The following is a 26,422-nucleotide window of genomic DNA, read 5'->3' as shown; positions in this document are numbered from 1 at the left end:
TAATTATTGGTCTTTATTGGTTTAAGTAAGGTTGCGAAACTTACTTATTGACAAAGAGTTGTTGCTTGTAGAATTTGTAGAAGAGGTGTAAACTTTAATAAAAATCGTGCCCCGGAGTTTGGTAGCAGAAGTAGCTACGGCATATCAGTGACATGTTTTTTTTTTATAAATAATATAGGAGGAAAACGGGCAATCAAAACGCCTAATGACAAGCTGTAACCGTCGCTCATGGACACTTGCAACAACAGGGGGGTTGCGAGTGCGTTGCCGGCCTTTAAGATGGGAGTCTAATTATGTTTTATGGTAGGTAAACGGACTTATCAAACGTTAACTTTGACGGTTAAACTAGATGGCGCTAAGGCACCATATGGTTTGTAGTAATATAATAGTAACTGAATTATTCAACGTCAAACGTCAACTTTTGACAACCAGAGTTCCTGCATGAGGCGTCTACAGACCTTGCAACAAACAACTTGCGATTTTAGATTAATGCCGCTAATAATGCCGGTAGGTTTATTTTAACAAATTCAATCGATCGAACATAATTATGCCGCAATGTAACGCAAATGGCATGCGATTATCGGTGCCTTACAGAGCCTACAGCGAGCTTCCGATCTTAAATTTGAGGAACGATTTTTTTTAAGCTTTACATCTCTACTACTCTAAATATATCTCTTTGCTTACTGAGTTTTCTTGTACCTACAGTATTGGCAGCTTGGTTAATAAGGAGGGAAAGTGGCGGTGTTGTTGTTTACTGAGGTTGCTGATGAAACGAGTGACCATAAGATTTTACTGGCTATTGGAGGTCATAAAAGGCGTCATATTCGTAAGAAATAGGTTAAAGGATGACTCACGTTAGACCGGGCCGTGTCCGGGCAGGAACTTCCGGCTCATCATTTTCTATGAAAAGCATCACGTGATCGCCTGTCATGTCATAGAAAAGTCTATATATAGGTTAAAGCTCCTTGCCGAGCTTTTCGCGAGGAACTTTTTTAAAGGATCGGCAACGCACATTTAACACCCCTGGAGTTGCAGGCGTCCATAAACTACGGTGACTGCTTACCATTGGGCGGGCCGTATGATTGTTTGTCACCGACGTGGCACGTACTAAAAAAACAAGACATAAAATATCCAGTGGCTGGGCTATAGGTACACTAGCAGTCCTATTAGCAGAGGATACCTAGCAGTGGCGGGCCGTCCATTGAACTCGATTGTCGCTGGTTTGTCTAATTTCTCAGGCAGTTAAATTATTAGTCATAGCTTTTGCTTTTCTATGAATATTTTGATGCTCCGCCACAAATAGAAAAAAAAAACGATGTTTTTTTTATAGAAAGCCTGAAGTTAAAGATTTTAGTTGTTTTTGTGACATGAGGCCCCTAATCATCCGTGTGGGGGCGGTGAGTGACGGGAAATTGCCCGAATGGGGATTTAAACACCCACTTAGACCATCAGCGGGCGGAGTGCGCGGTTGCATTGTCACACGTCACACGGGAAAGCCCGTGACAGTGTTTAAATTGTACATTGTCCGATATCGGATGTTCGATGATCCTTGGAGAAAAGCAACTGCTACTACAAAAAATAATGAATTGATGCCATAGGGCACTCTGCCCTATGGCATCAATTCATTATTTTTTGGTTTAAGGGATCTTTTGAACAACAAATTATTTAAGCACTGAATAAATTTAAAAAGACGCCTTTTATATTTTCATATCTTTGTGGTCGTATCCAACATCCGATATCGGATCGGACAATATGAAAACGCTCTTAAGGTGGTTGTTAACGACAGGAATGCAAGAAGACCATGTAAAATAATGAGCATAATTTATGATTTCCATTAATTCCCAAAACAATAGTTATTTGTACAACAAGAGATCAAAGTTTGATATTTCTTCGAGTGCTTATTTTGAGTCCCGTGCAAGCGAAAGATTCTATAATAGATTCACGAGCGTAGCGAGTGAATCTAATTTAGAATCTTGAGCGTAGTAAGGGATTCAAAAGCGCACGAGATGTAAATAATTTTGATCTCGTGTAGTACACAAAATTTTTCACCCTAAGCAGTGAGAACATACCTAGAGGGACAGAGATAATAGAACCCAAGTATATCGAACTTGTATTAGACCCCGCATGTTGAAATGACTATAAAGGTCACTTGAATGTCATTTTGTCTCACTCAGTGAGCAAAATCGCATTCACATTGAAAAAAAGATTTTTCACCTCAGCAGCTCGAACAAGGGTACTTTGCTTCTTAAAAACAGTGAGCAAAATGCGATTTTGCTCACTGAGTGAGACAAAATGACTCAGTGAGCAAAATCGCATTTTGCTCACTGTTTTTAAGAAGCAAAGTACCCTTGTTCGAGCTGCTGAGGTGAAAAATCTTTTTTTCAATGTGCTCTTACTCATTAGATTAAGTTTAAAATGAAATAAAAATAAGCAGTCAAAACTCAATCCGGCAAAGATTCACTGACAAAATTTATCTTTCTCCCGAAACTCCCTTATAGGATAATGGACACGCGCTTTAATCTAATTTTAGGCGCACCCCATTCATGATAAACGTAATTTCTCCAATTTGAAAAATATAATTTGTGCTGAACTCTTATTAAATGTTAATTTATTACGTACACCCTCCCACACACGATACACACACTTAAGGATTTAAACATAGGAGCTATTTACTAGAAAAACAAGGCAAAGTTTTTAAGTCACAGCATACCAACGAAAACGTCGTATCATATTTGAAGTTTCTATAAACGATACGATGGTTTGAAAATTAACCGCGACGTGTGGTTAACTGTAGGTACGTAATAGGGTGTTTCCTTTTTGACAGATGTTGAGACTTGTGGTTTTTGCGTTAAAAGGTTAACTAATGTAGTTAAACGTTTGATTGCTTCAGAATAGCCCGTAATTCGAATACACCTTGTTGCTTTTTTATTGGTTGTTGTAAAAAATAACCTTTTTAAAGTTGGCTTGTTAACTAACTGACACTAATTAAGTGAAGATCAGTGTGTGTTGCTCCGGGGCATCATATAAAATTTGCAAACACGCCACGAAATGCAAAGATTTTTTTTGATGTTATAAAAACTAGAGGCAAATAAGCGTGGTTGGAACAGTAGCAGGAATCTAGAGTTGTGCCGTTCTCGAGAATGTTCTCCGTTTACTATCAGAAATAATCTCAAGTGAGAACATTCTCGATAAAAAACGGAGAACACTCCCGAAACGGCACAACTCTACTGACCTTCCAACGTGATTTAACAAAATGATAAATAAAAATGTAGATTAATGTTTAAAGCTATACTATTTTTATACTACCTACGACAGATTATAATTAATGACAAAAATACCTGGGACTGAGTTGACCTACTTATGCATGCACTTCAGATATTTATATTTTGTTTTATTATTTGTGCTGCTCTTATTCCTTGCTTTTTGCGGTTTTATTTTTAACATTGTCTTTCTTTACCTATGGTTAATTGTTACCAATTGTATTGATTTCTGTATTATTATTATTCTTTTAATTTACATGTTTTTGTCTTTGACATTTTAGCGGATCAGCTACTTGTAGAATTTTAAAAAGAATTCGATGTTTCTAGAGAACATTCGATGTTTCTAGAGAACAGGTAAGTACTTATTCTTTTTGTCCATTTTATAATTGGCCCGATAGTAAAATTCAGACCCACGTAGATATTCAACTCCCAAAGTATGGCCTCTACCTAATATGGTGTGACAATAAAACACCCTATATTTGACATTTCTGGCGCTCTAATCAACTATAGTCCTACACATATTATTTATTAACAGACAGCATTGAATGCTTAGTAATTTATTTATTTCCACATGCTAAATAAATAGGTACAAACTACAAAATACCGTTATATCAATACCTACCCAATAACCAATAACTGAAAAAACGTGTTCCACGATTCAAATTTCGAACGTTTAGTTTACCTGTCAAAATGGCGTCCGTGTAATGGCGATTGACAACTCCATCTTGATAACTATAATCAAATTATGGCGGTAAATAGACTTCGCGCGCACCAACTGTCACTTTCACTTTCAAAACAAACTTTTCACAACATTCACACGCTATTTTGAACTTTAAATTTACGAAAAATAAGGATGAAGGCAATGTGTTTTAGGTTATGTTTTAAGTGTAAATGTAAGATGGTTTTTAGGTTATTTTATCGTTGAATCTGTATTCGTTGACAGCCGTTTGCGCGCTCAGTGCCCGGTTAAGGTGAATAGGGGTTAAATTAGTTTTGTGCGCTCCAAATCTTGTCGAATTTATCTTATCTGTGGCCAAAGACGTGATGTGGCCAGTTATAATTGTAAAGTTTAGGATTTAACATGGAGTAGGCTATTGTGAATTTGCTCTGTGGAATGAAGATGAATTGCGCAAAGCTAAACGAAGTTCCCGCTTCCGTGTGTTTACATTCTAGGTTTAGAATTAATTATCGTTGAAAGTTATTGAAAGTTTTTTGCATAACGGCCGATTTTATTTTGTTGACAATATTTTTTTCGTTACATTTGAATAAAAATTTGGTTAGTTTCAATATCTCCTCATTCTTTTAAGTGGAATAAATTAAAAAAATCTAAGATAGGCAATTTTTTTTGTGGCCTACTGTATCAATTGTGATCTACGCATGGTTTTTCCGCATAAAGAGTTTTTAATTTATCATTTTACCCTCCCTTTTGGCAATATTTGTCGCCTACATTTTTGTTTGACCAAAAACTCGGTGTAAAATGAAGTCCAAAGCAGAAACCTGCCCTTAACGCAACCACAGATTGATGACAACTGACTATAATTAATTATTAATAACCACTGCCTGACACATGTCAATTGTCAACAAATCACAAATGGCATTGGTAAACTAATATTTGTTCCAATTTCAACCCTATTAGTGAACAGTAAAGTTGTTAGGAAGTTTTGTGGGTGGTAAATGTGGCCTGGCTAAAATGTTTGAAGTGTACCGATGTGTTTTATGTTAGGGCGGTGTTTTGTTTGAGTTGTTATCTCGTGAGATGTTCACTATTGGATCATCTAATTAATTTTTCGCCTGATTAGGTTTGTGTACCTATTTTTATTATAGTTACATGGATATGGTTACAAACGAGGATGCCGAACGCGAAGTGGAGGAGACAAATCCGAAAAAAAATGTCTACATATTTTTGTGCGTGTGATATATTTTTGCCGTTGTAGGTCTATTTTTGTATACCTCTCGCAATACAAAAATCTCTATTTGACTTTCATAACCGTTCTCATAAATATATTATTTATTTTATGCTAGACTTGGACAAACATGGACAACCTTCCATAAGGAAAACAGAACTAACCTAAGGGATCTATTTTTATCTTTTTGACGTGTTTGAGTGTAGGCTATGCCATTTTTTTTTATAATTGTAGGGTGTTATGTTATTTAATTTAATAATGAAATATGTATAATAAAATAAATATATATTATTATATAAATATAATATAAATACTGTACTTCAGTCCAACTCTCCTACTCTCAAAACAACCGGCAGAAGGGTACCTGAAGCTCCACCCCCGCATGGGGCTCGCTCTGACACCTAGGCCTACGTGTATGAAATATAGTAAATACGTGGATCATTATCACTGTATCGATTGTTGGAAGCGCTTAGATTTAGTTTAAATATTGGTGTTTTACTATTTACTGCAAGAACAATTTGTATTATAAAGTTAAAATTACACTCTTTAAGAGGTTATAGCCCGTCTAAACTAACTTTGTATCGACCGACATGAACCCAACAAAGTGTGGGCGGGTCATTATAAACCTCATATTATTTAATTACACAAACGGGTCTACCGCGATATCATTTCATTGTTTTACCTTAAATTCCGACGTTTCATATGAGTTGCACCAGCTGTGGTCACGGAAAGACTGACGTCGCAGCAAATGTCAACGGAGATATAAATAAAACACCACTGAACTACCCGAAATTAGTTTATAAAAATGTTTGGGGTAGACAAAGAAATTGCAGCTACCCGTTAAAGTTTAATGTTTATTGCCCACGGCACGACACGCAACACTCACAGTATCCGTACACTGGTCCGAAGATATATCCGCTGGATTCAACATTTGAATCACTGGTTCCCAAGTAGACGATAATTTGTACCCGTCCTCTCTATTGAAATTTATAGGGTGTTTTTAAATTTTTAAATTGTTAAACCTCATATTTTCACAGAAATTTGACATTAACTAATGGTGACTTTAGAGTAGGTACTAGGTTTGGTTTTCATATTTTTTCAGACATACCTAAATATTGTAGGATATTATTTGACACATACAAATAGCACCCGGAAAGGCACCCCCTCACCGCATGGGGCTCCGACACCTAGGTGTAAATATAAATATAAGTTGGATCATTATCAATAAATACTGATGCGTGATGTGATGTATCGATTGTTGGTAGTGTTTCGACTCCGCAGGTCGTCCAACGCTCGATTCAAGGGGATTAAGGCATAAGCTACAGCGTTTTACTTAGAAAGTTACCAATAAATAATGATACGTGATGTAATGTATCGACTGTTGGAAGTGTTCGACTCCGCAGGTCGTCCCGCGCTCGATTTACGGGGCTTAAGGCATAAGCTACAACGTTTTACTTAGAAAGTTGTCAATAAATAATGATACGTGATGTAATGTATCGACTGTTGGAAGTGTTCGACTCCGCAGGTCGTCCCGCGCTCGATTTACGGGGCTTAAGGCATAAGCTAAGCGTTTTACTCAGAAAGTTATCAATAAATAATGATGCGTGATGTGATGTATCATTTGTTGGAAGTGTTTCGACTCCGCAGGTCGTCTCGCGCTCATTTCTTGAGTTATTAAAGCATTAGCATGTACAAGTCGAGTGCTTTGAAACTGAATCACAAAGATGGATCGACCTGAAATAAGTCAAAGAAGAGGTTTATTTTATTACTCAAAATACTCAATAAGGCCCGATTTACATTGTTTAATAAGTATTTGCGAGCTTACAAATCTGATCTCTTGCGTTTAAAAGCATGAACTCGCCATTAATACTAATGTGTTGATCGGGTATAACTAAAGCAACTTTCCGCTAAAAGTTTGTAACTTAGTACCATGCACAATCGCACTGACAAATCATTTGTTACGAGCAGATAACTCAATCTGTTATAAATTCCTCTCCGTGTTGTGTTTGGCCGGTAATTCATACATACTTACCAATTTCATAAAACTACATTGTATGATCGGATATTTTATGATCTCTTAATAACACGTTAAGGCAGTAGTCATTTAATCAACTGCTGCCAAAAGAAGTGGTTTCGATATGTAAACCATTTAAAATTATTTATATTTCATTGTACCTACCTAGTTCAAAGTTTTTTTCATTTATTTTCATATTATATGTACTACACTTATTAATTATTATACATCATGATAACTTACTTATAATAACCAATTACTTAAGGCTACAAATATAATGACCACCAAAAAATACTTTGGTACCCTAAATAAAAAAATCATGCTTACCAAAAAAAATTACTGAACACCAAAAAAATAAGGCCTAAAAATACAAAAGTACCACCACTTTAATTACGACTGCACTTCAAATTGTATTCAAATACCAAATATATTGAATGATCACCAAAAATCATTAATGATCACCAAATCTTGAAGACCAAATTAATGCGATATTTTCACCTAAATAAACCACTATGATTACCAAAAAATTTATACATATTACCAAATAAAGTAAACTGATGCCAAAATTACTAGCCCCTCCCGCTCAACCCCCCATAGCCCGCACCGCATACCTACCTAACCTAATCTACTTTTCTAGTAGCATTTCGTTATGCTACTAGAAAAGTAAGTTAAACTGCTATCAGTTAAGTGGGTGGGTTAGGTTAGCACTGCGACCCTTACAGAAACGAAATGGTACTAGAAAAGTAGGTTAGGTTAAGTTTCAACTGCTACCCATACAGATACGAAACGCTACTAGAAAAGTGGGTTAGGTTAGGTTTGAACTGCGACCCTCACAGAAAAGAAATGCTACTAGAAAAGTGGGTTAGGTTAGGTTTGAACTGCGACCCATACAGAAACGAAATGCTACTAGAAAAGTGGGTTAGGTTAGGTTTGAACTGCGACCCTTGCAGAAAAGAAATGCTACTAGAAAAGTGGGTTAGGTTAGGTTTGAACTGCGACCCTTACAGAAACAAAATGCTACTAGAAAAGTGGGTTAGGTTAGGTTAGAACTGCGACTGTTACAGAAATAAAATGCTACTAGAAAAAGGTGACGAAGTGGATTAATTAATTTAATAGGATAACGATATATTAAATGATTGCACATTTTTAATTAAAATGTGGTTACAATTTTGTGATCATTTACTATTTTTGCGTTTACAATGATTATTTTGGAGCCATTTGCTTTAATAGGATAGCAAGATTTAAAAATTTGGTTATCATTTTACATTAAAATGGAGTTCTAATTTTGGTGGTCATTTACTATTTTTGGGTTTACAATAATTATTTTGGTGTCATTTTCTTTAATAGGATATCAAGATGTAAAAATTTGGTTATCATTTCACATTAAAATGGGGATTGAAATTAGGTAATCATTGACTATTTTTGGGTTAATAATGATTATTTTGGTGTCATTTCATTTAAAAGGATAGTAAAATGTAATAAAATTGGTAATCATTTCACATTAAAATGGTGTTATAATTTTGGTGATCATTCATGATTTTAGGGTGGTAAAATAGATTTTTTTGGTATTAAATTTTACTAAATCTGGTGATCAGTTAAATAGCAGCCATTACTTAATTGTACTTAGTTTAGGTCATTGCTACATAATGAAAGGCATTAATAATGGAGTGTGGGTTTATGAAACGAACGAAGTGAGTTTCATATTAGGATCATACGAATGTTTTGATGACTATAATTATGCACAGTTACATACACTATTTTATCTACACACTTATTATAAGCTCTCCATGATGTGTTCAAGAACAGCATGTTACAAAGAAAACTGTTTTATTACAACAAATTTATTAGTTTTGAAGTATAAGATGGAAACTATAGTTACGGTAAGTTTAGTATAATAGTTTAGTATAATACCTATTAAAAAAAACTTCAGAGCTAACCGTCAAACAAACCCGACTTACTGAGTTAATTATAATCCTTTTTACTTAACGTTAACACCCTCAAAGCCTCAACGCCCACGGCATTCCGCAAATCCACTAAAATTTGCCGCTATTTTGGATAAACCCGTAGAGGTTCCGCGGGATAATGTATTTAAAAACAGAATTATCCTTTTACAAACACCTTTTAATGATAAAAGTACTTTACTTGCACTTTTTTTTAAACAAAACCGGTGATACGTAAAAGAGGCAACCCTTATTACGAAACCAAAAAAAATAAGGAAATGCAACTCTACAATAAGGGTAATAAAGTTGAAATTGCTTTGGAGAAATTAGATCCCAGGGTTGTCAACTCAATAAAAAATTAACCAATTTCTCGTTTATCTAAGTATTTGTTTGTGAAATCTTTTAATGTCGTTAAGTGAGCCACCCGCGTCGCTTCCGAGAACCACATCTGGGTCCGAACTCGAACCCACTACCTGACGGTATTAAACTAATCCTTTTAACCATTTGACTTTTCGCGCTCGACTGAAATTTGTGGTTTTGAAGATTTTTTTGGGATTTAGTCGCGTATAATTTAAATCTAATTTCTTCTAGTAAGCTGTTTTTAATTTTATTTAATAGGTTTTTGGGAGCCCAAAGTGTTTGAGGAGGCAAAAACTTTTTTTAAGTGTGTGGGAACGACGAAGACTTTTATTATTAATCTGAGGCGAAAGTGTATAGTATCAGTATCGTTCTTGTGTTTTGATTTTTAGTACATTTTAAAGTCTATTACAAGATGCAATGTATTACTAATTGTGTTAGGCTTACTCTACTACTTACTATACTATTACTATAAACTTTTAAAGTGTACTAATAATGAAAACACAAGTTATGTTTAAAAGTCGCTGAACAAATGTTGGTCAGTTTGAGGAGTACAGCCTACATTTAGTTTATTGCTCCTGTTTCAGGCCCCACCCGGTATAACTAGGTAGAGTTAGACCAAGAAAAGTCTGCAACGATATTGATAGCATCGCAGTGCAAGTGTTATTTTAAACGTCAAACTTCTATGAAATTATGACGAATAAATGACACTTGCACTGCGTGTGCTATCAAAATCGTTGCAGACTTTTCTTGCTCTAACTCTATTAATCCATTAATATTTACAATAAAAACGTTTTTGACCAGTATGTTTGACAGCCTGAATCCAGTAGTTGACAGTTCGTCATCCACCATCGCCATTTTCTATCTCTATAGTATACTACAGTCAAGTGTTAAAATATGGGTGCACACATCTTACTGAAAAATATGTCCCATAGCTGTTATGTCATGGCTCCTCTATACGATGGGCCAACGCCGGCCACTCCAAGGGACGCAGCCATGCGGTAGAATGAGATAGCAATATCACTTGCTCCCTCTAACGCATAAATGCGTCCCTTGGAGTGGCCGGCGTTGGCCCATCGTGTAGAGGAGCCATCAGCGAATTGAGAACTATGGGACATATTTTGAGTAATTTATATGCACCCATATTTTTACACTTGACTGTACGTGTATTATCGCTGTCCCGCTCCCACAGTGTCATTGACCGCCGGCATCATGGGCGGGTCGGCAATATATGCGTGTAATGCGTGCGATAGAGATAGAGAATGGCGGGTCAATGAACGATACTTTTCGTGGTCATCGTCCTTACTTTACCGTGCGGCTGTCACTCGTAACTCTCGTGTTTAGGAGCCGTAAACCGACAGACGGACGTACAGACATAAACAATCGCGGTAATACAGTGTTGGCGATGTCGCCTGTAGTGTTGTGTTTACGATTATCGCCGCAAATGGCGCTATGTGGGTGGAGGACACAGATCATTTACTTGCTAGATGGGTCCAGTCGCAGATCTCTTACCAACGTAGAGAATGATATATCTCACGTCGAATGCGAAAGGGTTCCGTAACGTAAAATGTTTGTAGACATTTTTGAAAGTTAAGCACATTGGTTAATTTAGAAAAGTAGCATTTAAGCTGTAGTAGACCTTGTGAAACCTGAAGGCTCCGACATTTCGAAATATTCCCAAAATATTTAATTTAACTGATCCTCTTCACAAATTTCACGAGAATCGGCTGAGAGAAGCGACCCGTAGAAGAGAATATACGAAAGCATTTTTGTCCAAGCTTAAAGGGAGACCTTTGCTTCGCTCGGTCAAAAATAGACTAACATTGGCGGCTGTCGATTACGTCACGTAGCTCGGCAACAATTGAATCGGTATTGAAGTGTCGTTAATAACAGCGTAAGCGCCAACCGCCATAAGGTACCTTTCTCGTGGAATGTCACATATTTCTTTAATTACTTATTTCTTAAATTAACCAACCAAAAGAGGAACTTTCATTGGGATCATCATTCGACGTGAGAGCTATGACGACCATGAAACGAGACAGAATTTTACCATTACTCGGGGAAAACGAATTACGTGATATTCTCGATATGTCCTCCTCACTCTTTTGAGATGGAGTGAGATTTGGCTCAATCCCATTTTCCTCTAAGCGCCTCATGTAAGTAACGGATATATCTTTAAGACAATTTTGTCAACGCTAGTCATATTCATATTAAAGATTATCCGTCAAATCTAATAAGCCGAGCCGTTGATAATCAGTTTGTAAGTCTTATACGCTGATACCGCGCCGGGCACTTATATTATGACTGATAGTGATGAGAGAGTATGCAAAATTGCAAATTACAAGCGCGGCGTTCAATGTGTAACAGAGGAAACAGAAATTTGCAAATAATTTGATATTATATAAAATATAGTCTAAAAAAACCTTAACTTTAACCTTTTTTATAATTTTATAATATAAGTGGATGAAATCAATTCAAATTTCACAATAAATAAGGGGGTTATTGCGCAGTCTGTCAGAGGAAGTCTATGACATAAAGTAACTGTAACTTATATTTAAACTCTCGCTAAACATCAGGTACTTAGATTGAAACATTGTGTGGGAATTTATTTACAATATCATAGTAATAGCATTAGATTTCTGCGATTATCTGTAGTCTGGCAAGCTAATGTTGTCGGTAAAACAAAGCGGCATTTTAAAAAACCGTTCGGGAATCCCGGCAACTATTCTGTAGATATTACAAAAGTTAATTTTCTAAGACTTTTATCATAGGAATAGATTTTTAATTAAGTAACCCCTTTTCCTACAGATATTACTAGTAGTTCTCCCCAAACTGAGAACTTGCGTTTGGCAAAAATTATATAGAGCGATTTTGTTGCACCTACTTACTCGTATAGTGCGACATAAAATAGTAGAAAATAATGGATCAAAAATCGCGTGGATTTATTGCAAGGTCTGTGGAGCCCTTAACTGATAGATTTAAGTCACCATATAGATTAAAATAAACTGTATCTGTGGTAAGCCGAAATATTTCCTGTCAAATGTCAAATACCTATATTATGTTTATTTTTATCTTGCTAATTATTACAAAATGGTAAATTTAATAACGATATTATAAAAGTGTAAGCCGAGTACTTTCATTTGATACCAAACTCGACCATACTTTCTTGCAAATAAAATGACCAGAATAGCAAGCCCCCTCACAAACAGCTTCTTGGCCATCTAAGCTCTTCTAGCTCAATAACCTCTTGATCGAGCCTGCTCATAATTTAATGACTAAAATATAATGCCCTCGACTACATGTTTACCCAATTTCATTTAAATTAGAACAAATTTACTTTAGTTATTGAGTATCAAACTATCTTCTGACAGTTCGGCTTAGAAACATCGAAATGCCGGGACGTGCCGCTAGCCAGCCGCGTGTTCAAAGTTGAATGTAAGAACTTCGTTCGCTTCGCTCGCTCGTTCGATAAAAATTGTAAATGAGAAAGTACTTACCTATTTACTCTCTAACTCTGTCTGTCTAAAACATCTTCACGGTTAAACCACTGAACCGGTCCATGAAATTTGGTAAGGAGATAGTTTGAGGGAGATAAATTGATAGGAACAAGACACAAGTGCCGGTTGCCTCGGCCCGGACCCGGGCCATTCTAACGTGAGTCATCCTTAAAACTTTATGCGGTGGGGCATTTTCTAGCAGCTGTTTTGGCTCGGAGATCACCCGACATCCGATATCGGATCGGACAAAGTGAAAACGCTCTAATACCGCAAGAATCGAAAATCTATTTTTTCTACCAGCATCGCTTTTGCATATTCAACCAATAGAGCTGGTGTTTCCCCCGACGTGCCCAATGTTTTTTGTACGTACTTACCTAACTTGTACAAACAAAATGCGTATTTTTCCTCCGTCAGTGACTTTACCCAAGGACATGCAAAGCCAGCACTTTACCCAAACGTTAGCAGTCGCTCGCCGTGCACACATTAAACCCCGAATATCGATATCGATAAAATCGAGTCGATTGCGAGCCCGGGCACGTGCAATCGATGTGCAAGGTGACGTCACTGCGGCGTGAGGGGCTTAACATTCCTTTGAATGTTTGAACTATAGGTAAAGTCTGTGCGGAAAGAGAAGAGTCGTGGAATGTATTGGGCCCCATACATTTCACGACTCTTCTCTTTCCGCACAGACTCTAGTCATTTTATGAGACAAGAGGCAGGTTGGTAAATAATAAAGACAATCGAACTCCATACCTACACGTTTTAACAATCCACCAAACAAGCTGTATGGATCTGAGACGTCAATTAATGGCAGATAAATCATCAATAGGTATGTTTTTTTGTCAAATATTTCATTTTTGACACAAGCTTTCATCGCTCACTGCACTTTTTTCAACAGATAACTAAAATAATACACGTATGTAAATGTTAATATATAGTTTGTCAATGGACTGTCGGCGCGATTCGGGAAATGAATTAGAGATTAACTAGATACGATATAGTAAAGATATGTGACGTCCCACGGGTAAAGGTACCTTATGGCGGTTGGCGCTTACGCTATTATTAACGCCGCTCCAATATTATCGGGGCGCTTACACTAGAACTAGCACCCAAAAGAAAAGGACGAGTATAATTTTCCTGGTTCTTACTGACTGACAAATTGGTTTGACCAACTATATTTTTCCTTTTTTATTGTGGGACGTACCACATTATTACAAATATTACAATCTATAAATTGTGAATACAGATGTCAATCACAATTAAAAAATCAACGATGTTCAACTCTAGCCAACGTGGGACTCGAACCCACATCCTTGGATTACCGGTCCAATGCGTTACCAATTCCGCCAGCTGCGTTGGACCGGTAATCCAAGAATGTGGGTTCGAGTCCCACGTTGGCCAGAGTTGATCATCGTTGATTTGTTCATTGTGATTGACATCTGTATTTACAATTTATAATCTAATACACCTTGCCCAGTCGCCTTATGTCGTGTCGCCGCCTTAATTTCGGGCAGACTGCAAACCAGCGCTAAAACCACGCAGCAAACACGGGGCTTCCAGCACCTTAGCTGAGACTGTCCTATTGTCACGTAGATTCTAATTTAAGCTTATTTATACATATATTGTCTAGTTTATAGTCTGTTTGGAAAGAGAAGAGTCGTGGAATGTATTGCGCCCCATACATTCCAAGACTCTTCTCTTTCCGCACAGACCCTAAGTATAGCTTAAGTGTGTTAAATTAATTATCTATCTATCTATGTCGGCGGCCGGTCGTAAGATCAGGCATATCGTGAAATTCCTAGGCATATCGTGAAACGTGAAAATCTTTGACTCGTTGCCTGACTCGACGGAGCCCCGCTACGCGGGGCTCCTATTTCTGGGCAGTTTGCCCTTCGGGCATCTGAAGCAACCTAACGAACCTATCCTACCTATGTATTGGTTTAATGTGACTATCGTCAAAACATTACACAGGAATGTTGCGATCTGCCTGATCTTACGATCGGCCTACGACATCTACACATCGAGATAATTCTAAAAAAGTCAAACACATTTATGTTGCGACGAGTTATCACAGAGCTAGTTCCTCAGTGCCTATAAAGTGCCGATAACAGACATATTTTCCTCATATACCTAATTTGTCAAAGGACTGTCTCATTTCAATCATAGACAGAGAGAATCATATATACTATCTTTATCTTACACTAGTACTAGCACCCAAAAGAAAAGGATGAGTATAGTTTTCCTGGTTCTTACTGACTGACAAATTAGTTTGACCAACTATAAATACTTTTAATACTTATTAGTTTCTGGTTAGTCACTGATGTTGCCATGTCATTGCCATTGGCTTCCATTTGTCTCTTATATATCGCCCGTTTGACAGGTTTGTCGAATGATTAATGTCAGCTGTCAAAATTTGCCAAAGCATGAGCTGTTATAAATTGGTCTGTGATTTGACCACTGCCATGAGTTGGCCATTTCTTTTTGTAAATGGTGTTCTAATTTTGGTTTATTAATGCAGGATATTCCATCCTCATATATGACATTAGTCAGAAATTAAAATATGTTTGTTCTTATTTTTGCCCTTGAATTTGTTGTGGAGGTACCTGGTGTATGTATCTAAAAGTATATAGTTGTATTTAAACTAGGTAGTATTTTTTATATGATGGTAAAATAGGTAAAAGAAAAACAAATTAAATGAGTAAAAACATATATTTTATATCACTCGTCTTTTAAATTAGGTACACTCTCGTACAGTCACGAAAAGAAACCTTCACTGGACAGTCGCGGAGAAAAGTGTTAGCCGAATATACACACATATACTTAACATAGCCTACGCTATATAGAAACATTTATTCTACCACTCAGTATGTACAACGCTAGTTAAATTAAAATAAAATGTACAATTTATATCTAATTTATTTACAATTTGAGTCTATGGCGTAAGATGACAGAAGGAACAACCGTATTAGGAAATTTACATCTACTCGTCTATAGATATTCGTTTATATTAAGTTTAAGTACCAAGGAAATAAATAGATTGTATTTAGGACAAAGCTGACCCAAAATTAATGAAGAAAATTTAATTACATCAATTCGATACAAAACAACGAAACGGGACATCGAATCGAAACATTAGTTACCTTAGACACCCTTTACAATCCTGCAACAATTTTCTGGAAAATGTTTAACGGATGAGCCAATATCAAACACAGTTTGTCATACATATACATAATCACAGCTAAGTTATATAGTATTGTTGATATTAACGATTCAGCAAAATAACATTATTATTGTTTATAAATACATTTCAGCATTTTATATTTAATGCATAATATATTCTGTTTTAAAGTAACATTTAGAATAAGTTTTGTGACAAAGGTATTTAAAGTACCTAATACAGAGAGTATATAAATAATAATAAACACAACAACATAGTTTTGACTACAAAGTCAATATTTCACAGGGGCATTTTCATTCTCTTTGTTTTTACCGGCCAGTTTTTGTCCTTAAAAACATAAAAAAACAATATCAATAGACAGATCGCATAAATGCTTAGAGGATGTAACCAAGATATATTATAGATATATTTTCTAAGCATAAATGTCATATCACCCAGTTAGACATGAATTAAACATTGGTTAAAATGAAAATGCCCTCAGACCAAATTTTTAAGTTCCACAAAAGTTCTCCGACGGACTTTATCCAACTAGATACCTACATTGGCCTAGAATTGCACAGTTATAAGAAAGTTTCATATTTTTTGTGTTCAGAACTTTATGGTACACAAATGTGAACAAGTAGATTTTTGAGTTGAGAACCATTATAAAAACTAAAAGGCTGTCTACATAAATTAGAATTCTTTGTTTGAAGACAATATAAGGGCAAATTTACCAACGTATAATAACGAAAAAGTGTAACAGAATCTGAATTGGTGGTTAGAAGAGCTCCTAATTACGAGCGGGTTAAATACGAAATCACAAAATGTCCCAATAAATTATAAGTACCTAAGTAATTTTCCGTAGAGTTACGAAAATACCAAACTTTTTCGTTACTTGGTGGAAGATAGACTTACGGAGTAATTGCGCTTATTTTGTACATCATTGGGAACCCTATCTATCCATCAAATTTTATCGAAATCTGACGAAAAAATGTTCATACAATATTTTGAGATTTTGGAAGGGCATTTACACGATTTAGGAGTCCTTCTAGTTGATTTTAATGATTATTTTCATAAGTAGACAATAATACTGGATGTAAACAAAGTGTAGCCATTCTCACATATGCTATACTAAAGGAACTGTCTTATTATTAGTTAAATATTTAGTTATTGAGCCATTCAACGATATCACTAATTACTACCAACGGATATCATCTTTCCGAATAATTGTAAGCCATGTTTTGATAAAATTTCAATCGACATTTAATTTAGAGGATCGAATCCAATGAATGAATTTATTTAGGAATGTTATATGCCACGATCCACGGCATGGCATGTACCTACTTACAATACACACAACCATTCATATTAAGTAGAATAAACTCTATATTTAATATCCACAGAACAAAAATAAAAAAAAAATCTGGAAAAATCTATTTTGTTTGGAGTGTGATATTTTAAGAGCATCAAATTATGGTGACAGGTATAAATAACTGTATAGTAATCCTAATCAAACAATAAGTGGTCATTTGTAAAATAAGAAATTAAAAAACTAAATTACAATAACGCTAACTAGTGATGTGGGTAAATTGGGGTAAATAGGTTAAAAACAGCTTCTGGTTTTTATTATTTTCAAAATAAGAGTATAACTACTTATAGCGTTTCGCAATGTATGTAATACCTACATTAATTCGTATTACACAATTAGATATCATTATTTAGCTACCCAAATAATACCAATTACAATTACCAAGAGTTTTCGTTTACCAATTATGCAATTAGCTTCACAATTATATCCTTTCCTATTACGTTTCTCAATCCGGCACACATTCAATCAATCATAACCTATGAAACAATTAGCAAAGCATTAGTTCAAATACCTCTTATCTCATCTTAGCCTGTCATTCAGATTTCAATCTTAACACAACAAGTTTAAGATCAATTTCTCTGTCAATCTATAGAGCAAGAAATGACATAGCTAAAGCTATTCCCGTATTAACGATCCCGCCATTTTGAATGGAATCAGCATTCCATTTTCAAGTCGATTAACTGTTAGTCGATTTTAATTATCGATTTTCTTCATTAAGTGATTCCGATTAGCGACCATGTCCGCGTTTTACGATTTTCCGTGGTTTTTAATTGTTCGAGTATTGATTGCCAGTAATTTATGATTGTGGGGAGTGTGCACTAAATAGGTAGGAACATTTTTGTCCAAGTTTTCATACTATGCACTAAACCTAAACTATGGTATTTATTTATATTCCTGCTATGACAATTATTAGATACGCATTTCCCTTTCTTATTTAAAATCGTGCATCTTCTGTTGTTTGAAATGTCAAACATTGTTGAAATGTTTCTCTCAGGTCAGCAACCTTTTTAAGGCTCGAACATGAAACAGCCGCTTGCGTGGTAAGTGAGCTCGTAAAGACGGAACAAAGGGGAAATACAAATTAACCTTGTAATCCATTACTGTGGCGTCGAGGGAGGCTGTACTAAACTTGGAACGAAGCGTTTCATTTACCTTGCAAGCTAAATGGAACCGCTTCGTTCCAAGTTGTGTACAGCCTCCCTCGACGCCACAGTAATGGATTACAATGGGCAAAAATGCTTCCTTATATTTGTTCGGCTGGCTGTCTGTTCCCCTCTACAGGTATTTCTCAACCGATTCTCGTGAAATTTTGGAGCAAGTTGGATAATTATATAAAAAATTTGATCAATTCATTTTTTATATTTTTCTAAATGCCAGAGCTAACTTCTTTTATCATTTACTTAAGCAGCAAAATATCTACTCTTTATCTTTAAATTTCATTTAAGGCATATTATATTACAATGCACGGCTTAATGTAGGAAAAAACAGATGTCAAACCTATTATATTTTTCGCTATTTTATATATTTATTTAACTACCGTTAAACCCAAATGTGTGAGGCGGAATAAATTCGAACGATAGTCAGGCAGATAACGATTTTTCGATGCTGGCGGTTAGGTCCTCAGTGTGATAACCGCGTAAACGGGTATATTGTTACGTGGTCTCCTGACATGTAAATAAAAAGTGTCTCTTATTGGTTGAATGATGTTTTATGGAATTTTTGTAGCTTTCGGTTGCTTAGCTGCATGGTTAAGTACGGTGTAGTTACAGGTAATATGTATTATATACCTGTGTGGGTATAAGAGCGACGTGGTGACCTAGCACGCTTGTCCCATAATCCCGGGCTAATTGTCGCGAACAATGCCAATTAAACGACTCATTAACTCTGCCTTTAATTGCGGCATAAAGTGAATATCAGATTAGCGAGGGAAATACTGCACAAATTCATACAGGCTTTCTCACCTATAATAAGGATGGTCTGCAAAAAAATATGCATATTTAAAAGTCTAGATGTCAATTGTCTATAAATTATGAAAAAGAATGGGGGATGGATGAAGTAAATTATGAGTCCTATTTCGTACCGAAATATATATAATGAGAAATAGTTTAAATAATGTAAGAATACAGTGTCAAATAGACGTAAAATTTTTGTAATCATTTTGAAATTCACCCATAAATAAAGAGCCATATGAGTTGCTATGGTAAGTTCCGTGACAAGCAGGACCATAATTTTACTTCGATAAGTTTAAAAAAAAGAATAATTGATAAAAAATATGTTGAAACCCCTTGACAACTAGAAAATCAATAATAAAACTTGTCATTTTATACTATTCAGGTTATAGAACAAATTATACTTAAATGTCTGCTTTCAGAATTAAGAGTCCATCAACGTGCACACTAGCTAGCGTCACTCCTAAATAATCGTCATTATTTAAATTTAATTAAAGATATTTAAAAAAGGGGGCCGCTACGTACTGTGGTTTGTGTTTAAGTATCTTTTGATCATACATCAAACTAGTTTTTATGTTGCTGGATTCGTCGATCTATGAACACAAAACAAAAACGGCCGTTTTTACTTTGGACGCATAGATTAACGAATCCAGCAACATAAAAACTAGTTTGATGTATTCAAAAGATACTTAAATACAAACCACAGTACGTAGCGGCCCCCTTTTTTAAATCTCTTTAGTTAAATTTAAATAATCACGATTATTTGGCAGTGGCGCTAGTGTACACACGTTGCGTTGATGGGCTCTTAACTTGGAAAGAATCTTGTTTTAGTTACAAGAACCAAAACGCACCACTTATCTCAAACGAGGCTTCAATCTTTAATTGGAACAAATTAATTTAAATTCCTAACACGTTGTCGATTCCAAATTCAAAATTAAAGCAGGTGTGCGACGCGTGAAAGCCTAACGAGCCAATCCGATCGTATCAGACCATAGACAAATAGCCGTGGAGAACAATCGTCAACTGTTTAAAAACAATTTGGGCGCGTCGCGAGCAATTACGAAACGCGATTCGAGCCCAAGATATGTTTCTGAATGCATCTCTTAATAATAGACCCACAGACCAACGCTAATCTGAAAAGTCATCACAAAACTATATTTATCTCGCTCTGGCGTTTGTGAAGCGAGACTATCTTTTTCTATCATTGACAGCCTTCGTTTAGAAACATTCGTATCAACGCTCGAAATCTAACCTCCTAATTATACCCACATCACTGGAGCACGCATCAAAGAGGCATTTTTAATTAATTTAGTCCCAATACTATTATAATGGGACCAATTATGTTATGTAATAACTCGTGGCTAACAAGGCGTTTTGAAACCGTTTTAAAATTTGGGTTTCCTTCATTTAATTATAATGGACGCTTTATATGATGATTTATGAGTCGAGACAACGATGATTGTTAGAACTTCATTTGGGGCGCGTTTAGAACTCGTTACTCTACTTTTTTTACCAATGTTTGCAGTATTAGTTCATTTAAAAATTAATCTATACTCTATAAACATTCATTGGATTCGATTACCGTAATAAATACTTACTTACCGCTAAGCTATTTACAAAAACTATAATAAATAAATAGAATCTATCGATAGATATTTACAGTCGATTGTCTATGTCACTCCTACGTTTCGTTTTCACTCTCACTTAGTTCGTCCATGTCCATATCAATGAGTTCCTCATCATCTTCATACGAGTTGTTGAACTGTTCGTCTGGTTTGCTCGAGGAACCAGATTTGGTTCCCGTTTTGGCCTCTTCCTCTTGCTGCATACGTTTATGTTTCGTTCTTCTATTTTGGAACCACACCTTCACCTGTAACAAGAAAAAAGTTATCTATGGTTTTATATTAAATGGCTTCTTATTAAGCCCCCTCCAGACTTTGCGCGTGAATCGCGGGCGAAGCCGCGAACGCGAGTGTGGAGTCGATTTCGCAGGTCTGCGTTCAGGACTCCACACTCGCGTTCGCGGCTTTGCGCCGCGATTCGCGCACGAGTGTGGAGGAGGCTTTATAGTTTAAAACTGTTTTATGTTAATCGCTCACATAAAATTAGCATAACGGATAATATTTTAATGCGTCCGTTAATCATAATACAGTCGGTGATTTCATATTAAAATTAATTGGTTAATATTATTATCCTCAAATTAAAATTGTGCTAAAAAGTAATAAAAATAGTAATACGATATTTCCGAGCTATAGATACACTAGAGGGGTGTGTGACAGCGTGTAATAGTTATTTATTTAAAACGATCATTTCATCGAAGGGGTTAAAGACCTTCTAAGCCATTACTTCCGTGACATCGTTGCCATTTATTACAGCATTGTCGGGAACATCGCTCCCTAATCATATTTCATCGCTATTCAAAGAAAATCCGAAACTGCGAGGGAGAATGGATTTCCCGCGTAAAAATCGTCCGCCATTTTGAACGATTTGTCAAGTTTAATGGTGCGAAAAATCTATTCATGGCGCATGGCAGTATCGTGTTTGAGATATTTACAATAAAAACGTTTGTGTGGATTTTGGTTGTATATAATATCTGAAGTTTGAAAGGTACTTGAACCCTGGCGATCTATAATGAATGACTATTTAAATACGTGCAATGAACCTACTCGGACTTTAAAAAGGCAGACAGAGTCGCACCAAAAGAATGCCACAAGGGTTACAATATTGCGTCTCTTAAAGAAAATTAGTTTAAGTTTCTCTTTTGGTGATGTTTAAACAACAATGTAAATGTTAACAACTCTTTTAAATGAGAATAAACTGGCCATTGCGGTTGTAACTTGCAGTAAAAGACATACTGCAATAACCGAAGTTTCTGGGCCATGTTACTCTCGGTGCGTACATTGTTTTAGCCCCATAAAAGTAAACGCCATTCCATTTAAACAGAAAGCAATAACAATCTCGTTCCAAAAATAAAGAGTAATTTCCGATTATGCTTTATCAGCGGTAGGTAAATAATAAGTTTATAACTTGTTCGTAGTAATGTAAGCCATAACATTTGCACAATTTCACGGCAATCCAAAGGCAAATTATGTTTTACTGATATTTCGAATTGCTGTACCGACGCCATTGGCTCCGGGGCTAATGGAAATTTTAATAAGTTATTATTATTGCGATATTTTAATGATTTATCGATTCCAGATAAGGGTTATTGGTTTGGATTTTGTGCGGTTTATGTTTATGGCTCGTTTGTTTAAGATTTGAGCGGTGGGCTCGCTTTTTATTGGGTTTTAAACATGGCTACCGAATGCAGGATGCGTTTTCTGAATACTTTTTTACAATTTACGTAAAGCTTTCATAAAGAAGTGAGAAAGAAAGGCTAACTATAAAGTATTTTGTACTTCGAATTTAAATTGTTGTGAGACATACTAACATTTAATAATTTTACGGTTTAGAGTCACTTGTTACTTGTTATTTTGTACTTATGAACAAGATTTTGAATTCAAAGATACAAAACATTCTGTCAAATAGGCCGCCTATTAGCATCTAGCACTTTCGAATCGTGTCGATTTCTTAACAAAACACTATCTAATACCATTATATTACTGCCAGTCTGCCATTACCAATAGTTTACATCGTTAATAACTAAACAATATTCAAACGAGCCAATACATTACCATAAACCATAACAAAAGCGATCATTTTCACACAAGCCCGTCTAAATCAATTATACATTATATAACTTCTTGGGGTTCTAACTCAACTGGCCAACAATATACCTTATTGCCTTACAATAAGGTGTACGAACGGTCAATCAAGTATGACAACGAGGGATGTCACGCTACATTAGGCGCCATCCACATCAAATATCAATCGCGAGGCAATGGCGCGTGAGCGGCAAATGCTATGTCGTTAGCGGGAATATGGAAAAATAATCAATGGAGGAAAGTATAGTATTTATGTATGTCAATGTAGGAAAGGCAGAAAGTCCATGTACCTGCAATAATATCTTGAAAATGAAGGGCGCAAATATGTACCTAAGACATAATCATATAGGTTTTGCGTTTTTACGCAAGACCAATTTGTAGGTTACATCCTTTGCTTAAACTCGTATAGCAGAGTGTAAACTCGTATAGCAGAGTGTAAACAATACTTGCCCCACTACATTATCGACACATCACACGTAAGTACTTAAACTCGTATAGCAGAGTGTAAACAATACTTGCCCCACTACATTATCGACACATCACACGTAAGTACTTAAACTCGTATAGCAGAGTGTAAACAATACTTGCCCCACTACATTATCGACACATCACACGTAAGTACTTAAACTCGTATAGCAGAGTGTAAACAATACTTGCCCCACTACATTATCGACACATCACACGTAAGTACTTAAACTCGTATAGCAGAGTGTAAACAATACTTGCCCCACTACATTATCGACACATCACACGTAAGTACTTAAACTCGTATAGCAGAGTGTAAACAATACTTGCCCCACTACATTATCGACACATCACACGTAAGTACTTAAACTCGTATAGCAGAGTGTAAACAATACTTGCCCCACTACATTATCGACACATCACACGTAAGTACTTAAACTCGTATAGCAGAGTGTAAACAATACTTGCCCCACTACATTATCGACACATCACACGTAAGTACTTAAACTCGTATAGCAGAGTGTAAACAATACTTGCCCCACTACATTATCGACACATCACACGTAAGTACTTAAACTCGTATAGCAGAGTGTAAACAATACTTGCCCCACTACATTATCGACACATCACACGTAAGTACTTAAACTCGTATAGCAGAGTGTAAACAATACTTGCCCCACTACATTATCGACACATCACACGTAAGTACTTAAACTCGTATAGCAGAGTGTAAACAATACTTGCCCCACTACATTATCGACACATCACACGTAAGTACTTAAACTCGTATAGCAGAGTGTAAACAATACTTGCCCCACTACATTATCGACACATCACACGTAAGTACTTAAACTCGTATAGCAGAGTGTAAACAATACTTGCCCCACTACATTATCGACACATCACACGTAAGTACTTAAACTCGTATAGCAGAGTGTAAACAATACTTGCCCCACTACATTATCGACACATCACACGTAAGTACTTAAACTCGTATAGCAGAGTGTAAACAATACTTGCCCCACTACATTATCGACACATCACACGTAAGTACTTAAACTCGTATAGCAGAGTGTAAACAATACTTGCCCCACTACATTATCGACACATCACACGTAAGTACTTAAACTCGTATAGCAGAGTGTAAACAATACTTGCCCCACTACATTATCGACACATTACACGTAAGTACTTAAACTCGTATAGCAGAGTGTAAACAATACTTGCCCCACTACATTATCGACACATTACACGTAAGTACTTAACTCTCAAACTGTACAAGTTAACTGATAAACGTTTAAACAAACATACACTCGAAAAGGGGCGTATTAGTCACTACCTTGCCTTTCATTATGGGCTGTTAATATGTAATGTAGGTATTTGTACAACTCTCTTAGTCTGCCCACTCCTTTGTCGTAGTTCTTACGACAACTTTTAATAACAAATAGCCTTAAACACATAACACACCTTTTGTCCGTGTGTGTAGTTTTTGTCTTTATGGTAGGTACTTAAATCGAAAGCTTTCAAAACCTATAGGCGGTTCTTACATAAAAGCAATTGTAAAACATACATTTAATGTTACTTTCCACGGGTAAAGGTACGTTATTGCGGACGGCGCTTACGCTATTATTAAACACACTCCAATACTAATAACTGGTACCTTTATACCCGTGTATGGTATGTCTTTGAAATAAGGTTTTCAAAACATCTTTGACACAGTAGGCGTTGGCAAAAAGGCACAGCCTTTCATAAAAATAACATAATGTTACAAGTAGTACCACTGTGGACGCTGGAACTGTTCACACTCGTAAACCGTTTTCAAAAGACATAGAATCGAAAATTCAGGAGATGCTGTTACTTAGCATCTTTCGTATATACGATGCTTAGTATAAAATTACATTTGAAAGCAGAAAACAGAGACATTACTTATGTAGGTAACTACAAGTAAGTTGCACAATCTTCCTAGTTTTAGCCTTTACTTTCATTTTGAGAATCTCAGAGGGGACTTTAAGGTAGATTTGTCTTGCATAAGCGTAAATAGGTGGGTAATGGGTATTTAGAAAGGATAAAACATTTTTCATTGCAGTGAAAAGAAAAAATAAAGTTGTTCCAAATTACTGCAACAGAATAGGAATGTGGTTATAAAATTCTCCATTTTGACTATTAAAAGGGAGTCTAGAAGATAAGTGTAGATTTTCGTGTACATTAAATTTTTTCTATTCAGAAAGCAAGAGTAAAAAGTAAAACCTTGCACCCTAATGTTTTGACAGATCAATAAGTAAAGTTGACGAAATTATAAAGTATTAAGCCGAGCTTTATTTATTTATTTAAACTTTATTGCACAAAAGAAAACTTATCGTACAAAAGGCGGACTTAACGCCAAAAAGCATTCTCTACCAGATCTTGTTCAAACTTGTTCGAAAGATCGGCTCACTTTACCTATATATTTCGTCAACCACCTACTTTCGTTTTTACTGCTAGCAACTACAGGGGGCGCCTGAAGGCGTGGATTTTACCCCAAGCGATTATGATTTTGATGAGATTATGACGTTATGGTTATAATATTATATTGGATCCATAACGTGACACGTCTATTACACTGAGGTATCAGAGTTTACAATAAAAATACTAAATCGTATTAGAAACTAAACAACTGTAGGTACTTTAATGATGGCAATCTAATGTTCTTCTTTACGTTTATGTAATCAGCATGCTTGACAAGAAGATGTACTTATCTGACGACGTATGAGAGGAGCAGTGCTTAAGTGATTGACAAGCCTGCTTATGCAATTTCAAGTATAAATAA

General features: G+C 35.9%; 2 protein-coding genes and 1 non-coding gene across 3 annotated transcripts in view; 1 reads left to right on the top strand and 2 right to left on the bottom strand.

Moving 5' to 3' along the window:
- Positions 1 to 26,422, top strand: part of LOC134801353 (claspin-like) — a 416,093-nt gene that overhangs the window by 121,344 nt on the left and 268,327 nt on the right. The window lies entirely within an intron of this gene.
- Trnat-ggu (transfer RNA threonine (anticodon GGU)) lies at positions 14,257 to 14,334 on the bottom strand. Its single transcript has one exon. It is a non-coding gene; the product is annotated as a tRNA-Thr (tRNA).
- LOC134801158 (homeotic protein empty spiracles) overlaps positions 18,734 to 26,422 on the bottom strand; it is a 50,815-nt gene continuing 43,126 nt past the window's right edge. The window contains exon 3 of the mRNA XM_063773700.1: positions 18,734 to 21,317. Coding sequence (XP_063629770.1) covers positions 21,129 to 21,317 — 189 coding nt within the window. The 3' untranslated portion in view covers positions 18,734 to 21,128. The remainder of the gene's footprint in view (positions 21,318 to 26,422) is intronic.

The sequence above is a fragment of the Cydia splendana genome, chromosome 21, assembly GCF_910591565.1.
Source record: "Cydia splendana chromosome 21, ilCydSple1.2, whole genome shotgun sequence".
Lineage (NCBI taxonomy): Eukaryota > Metazoa > Arthropoda > Insecta > Lepidoptera > Tortricidae > Cydia > Cydia splendana.
The sequence above is the reverse complement of the archived record's forward strand: the minus strand, read 5'-3'. Positions and strand labels throughout refer to the sequence as shown.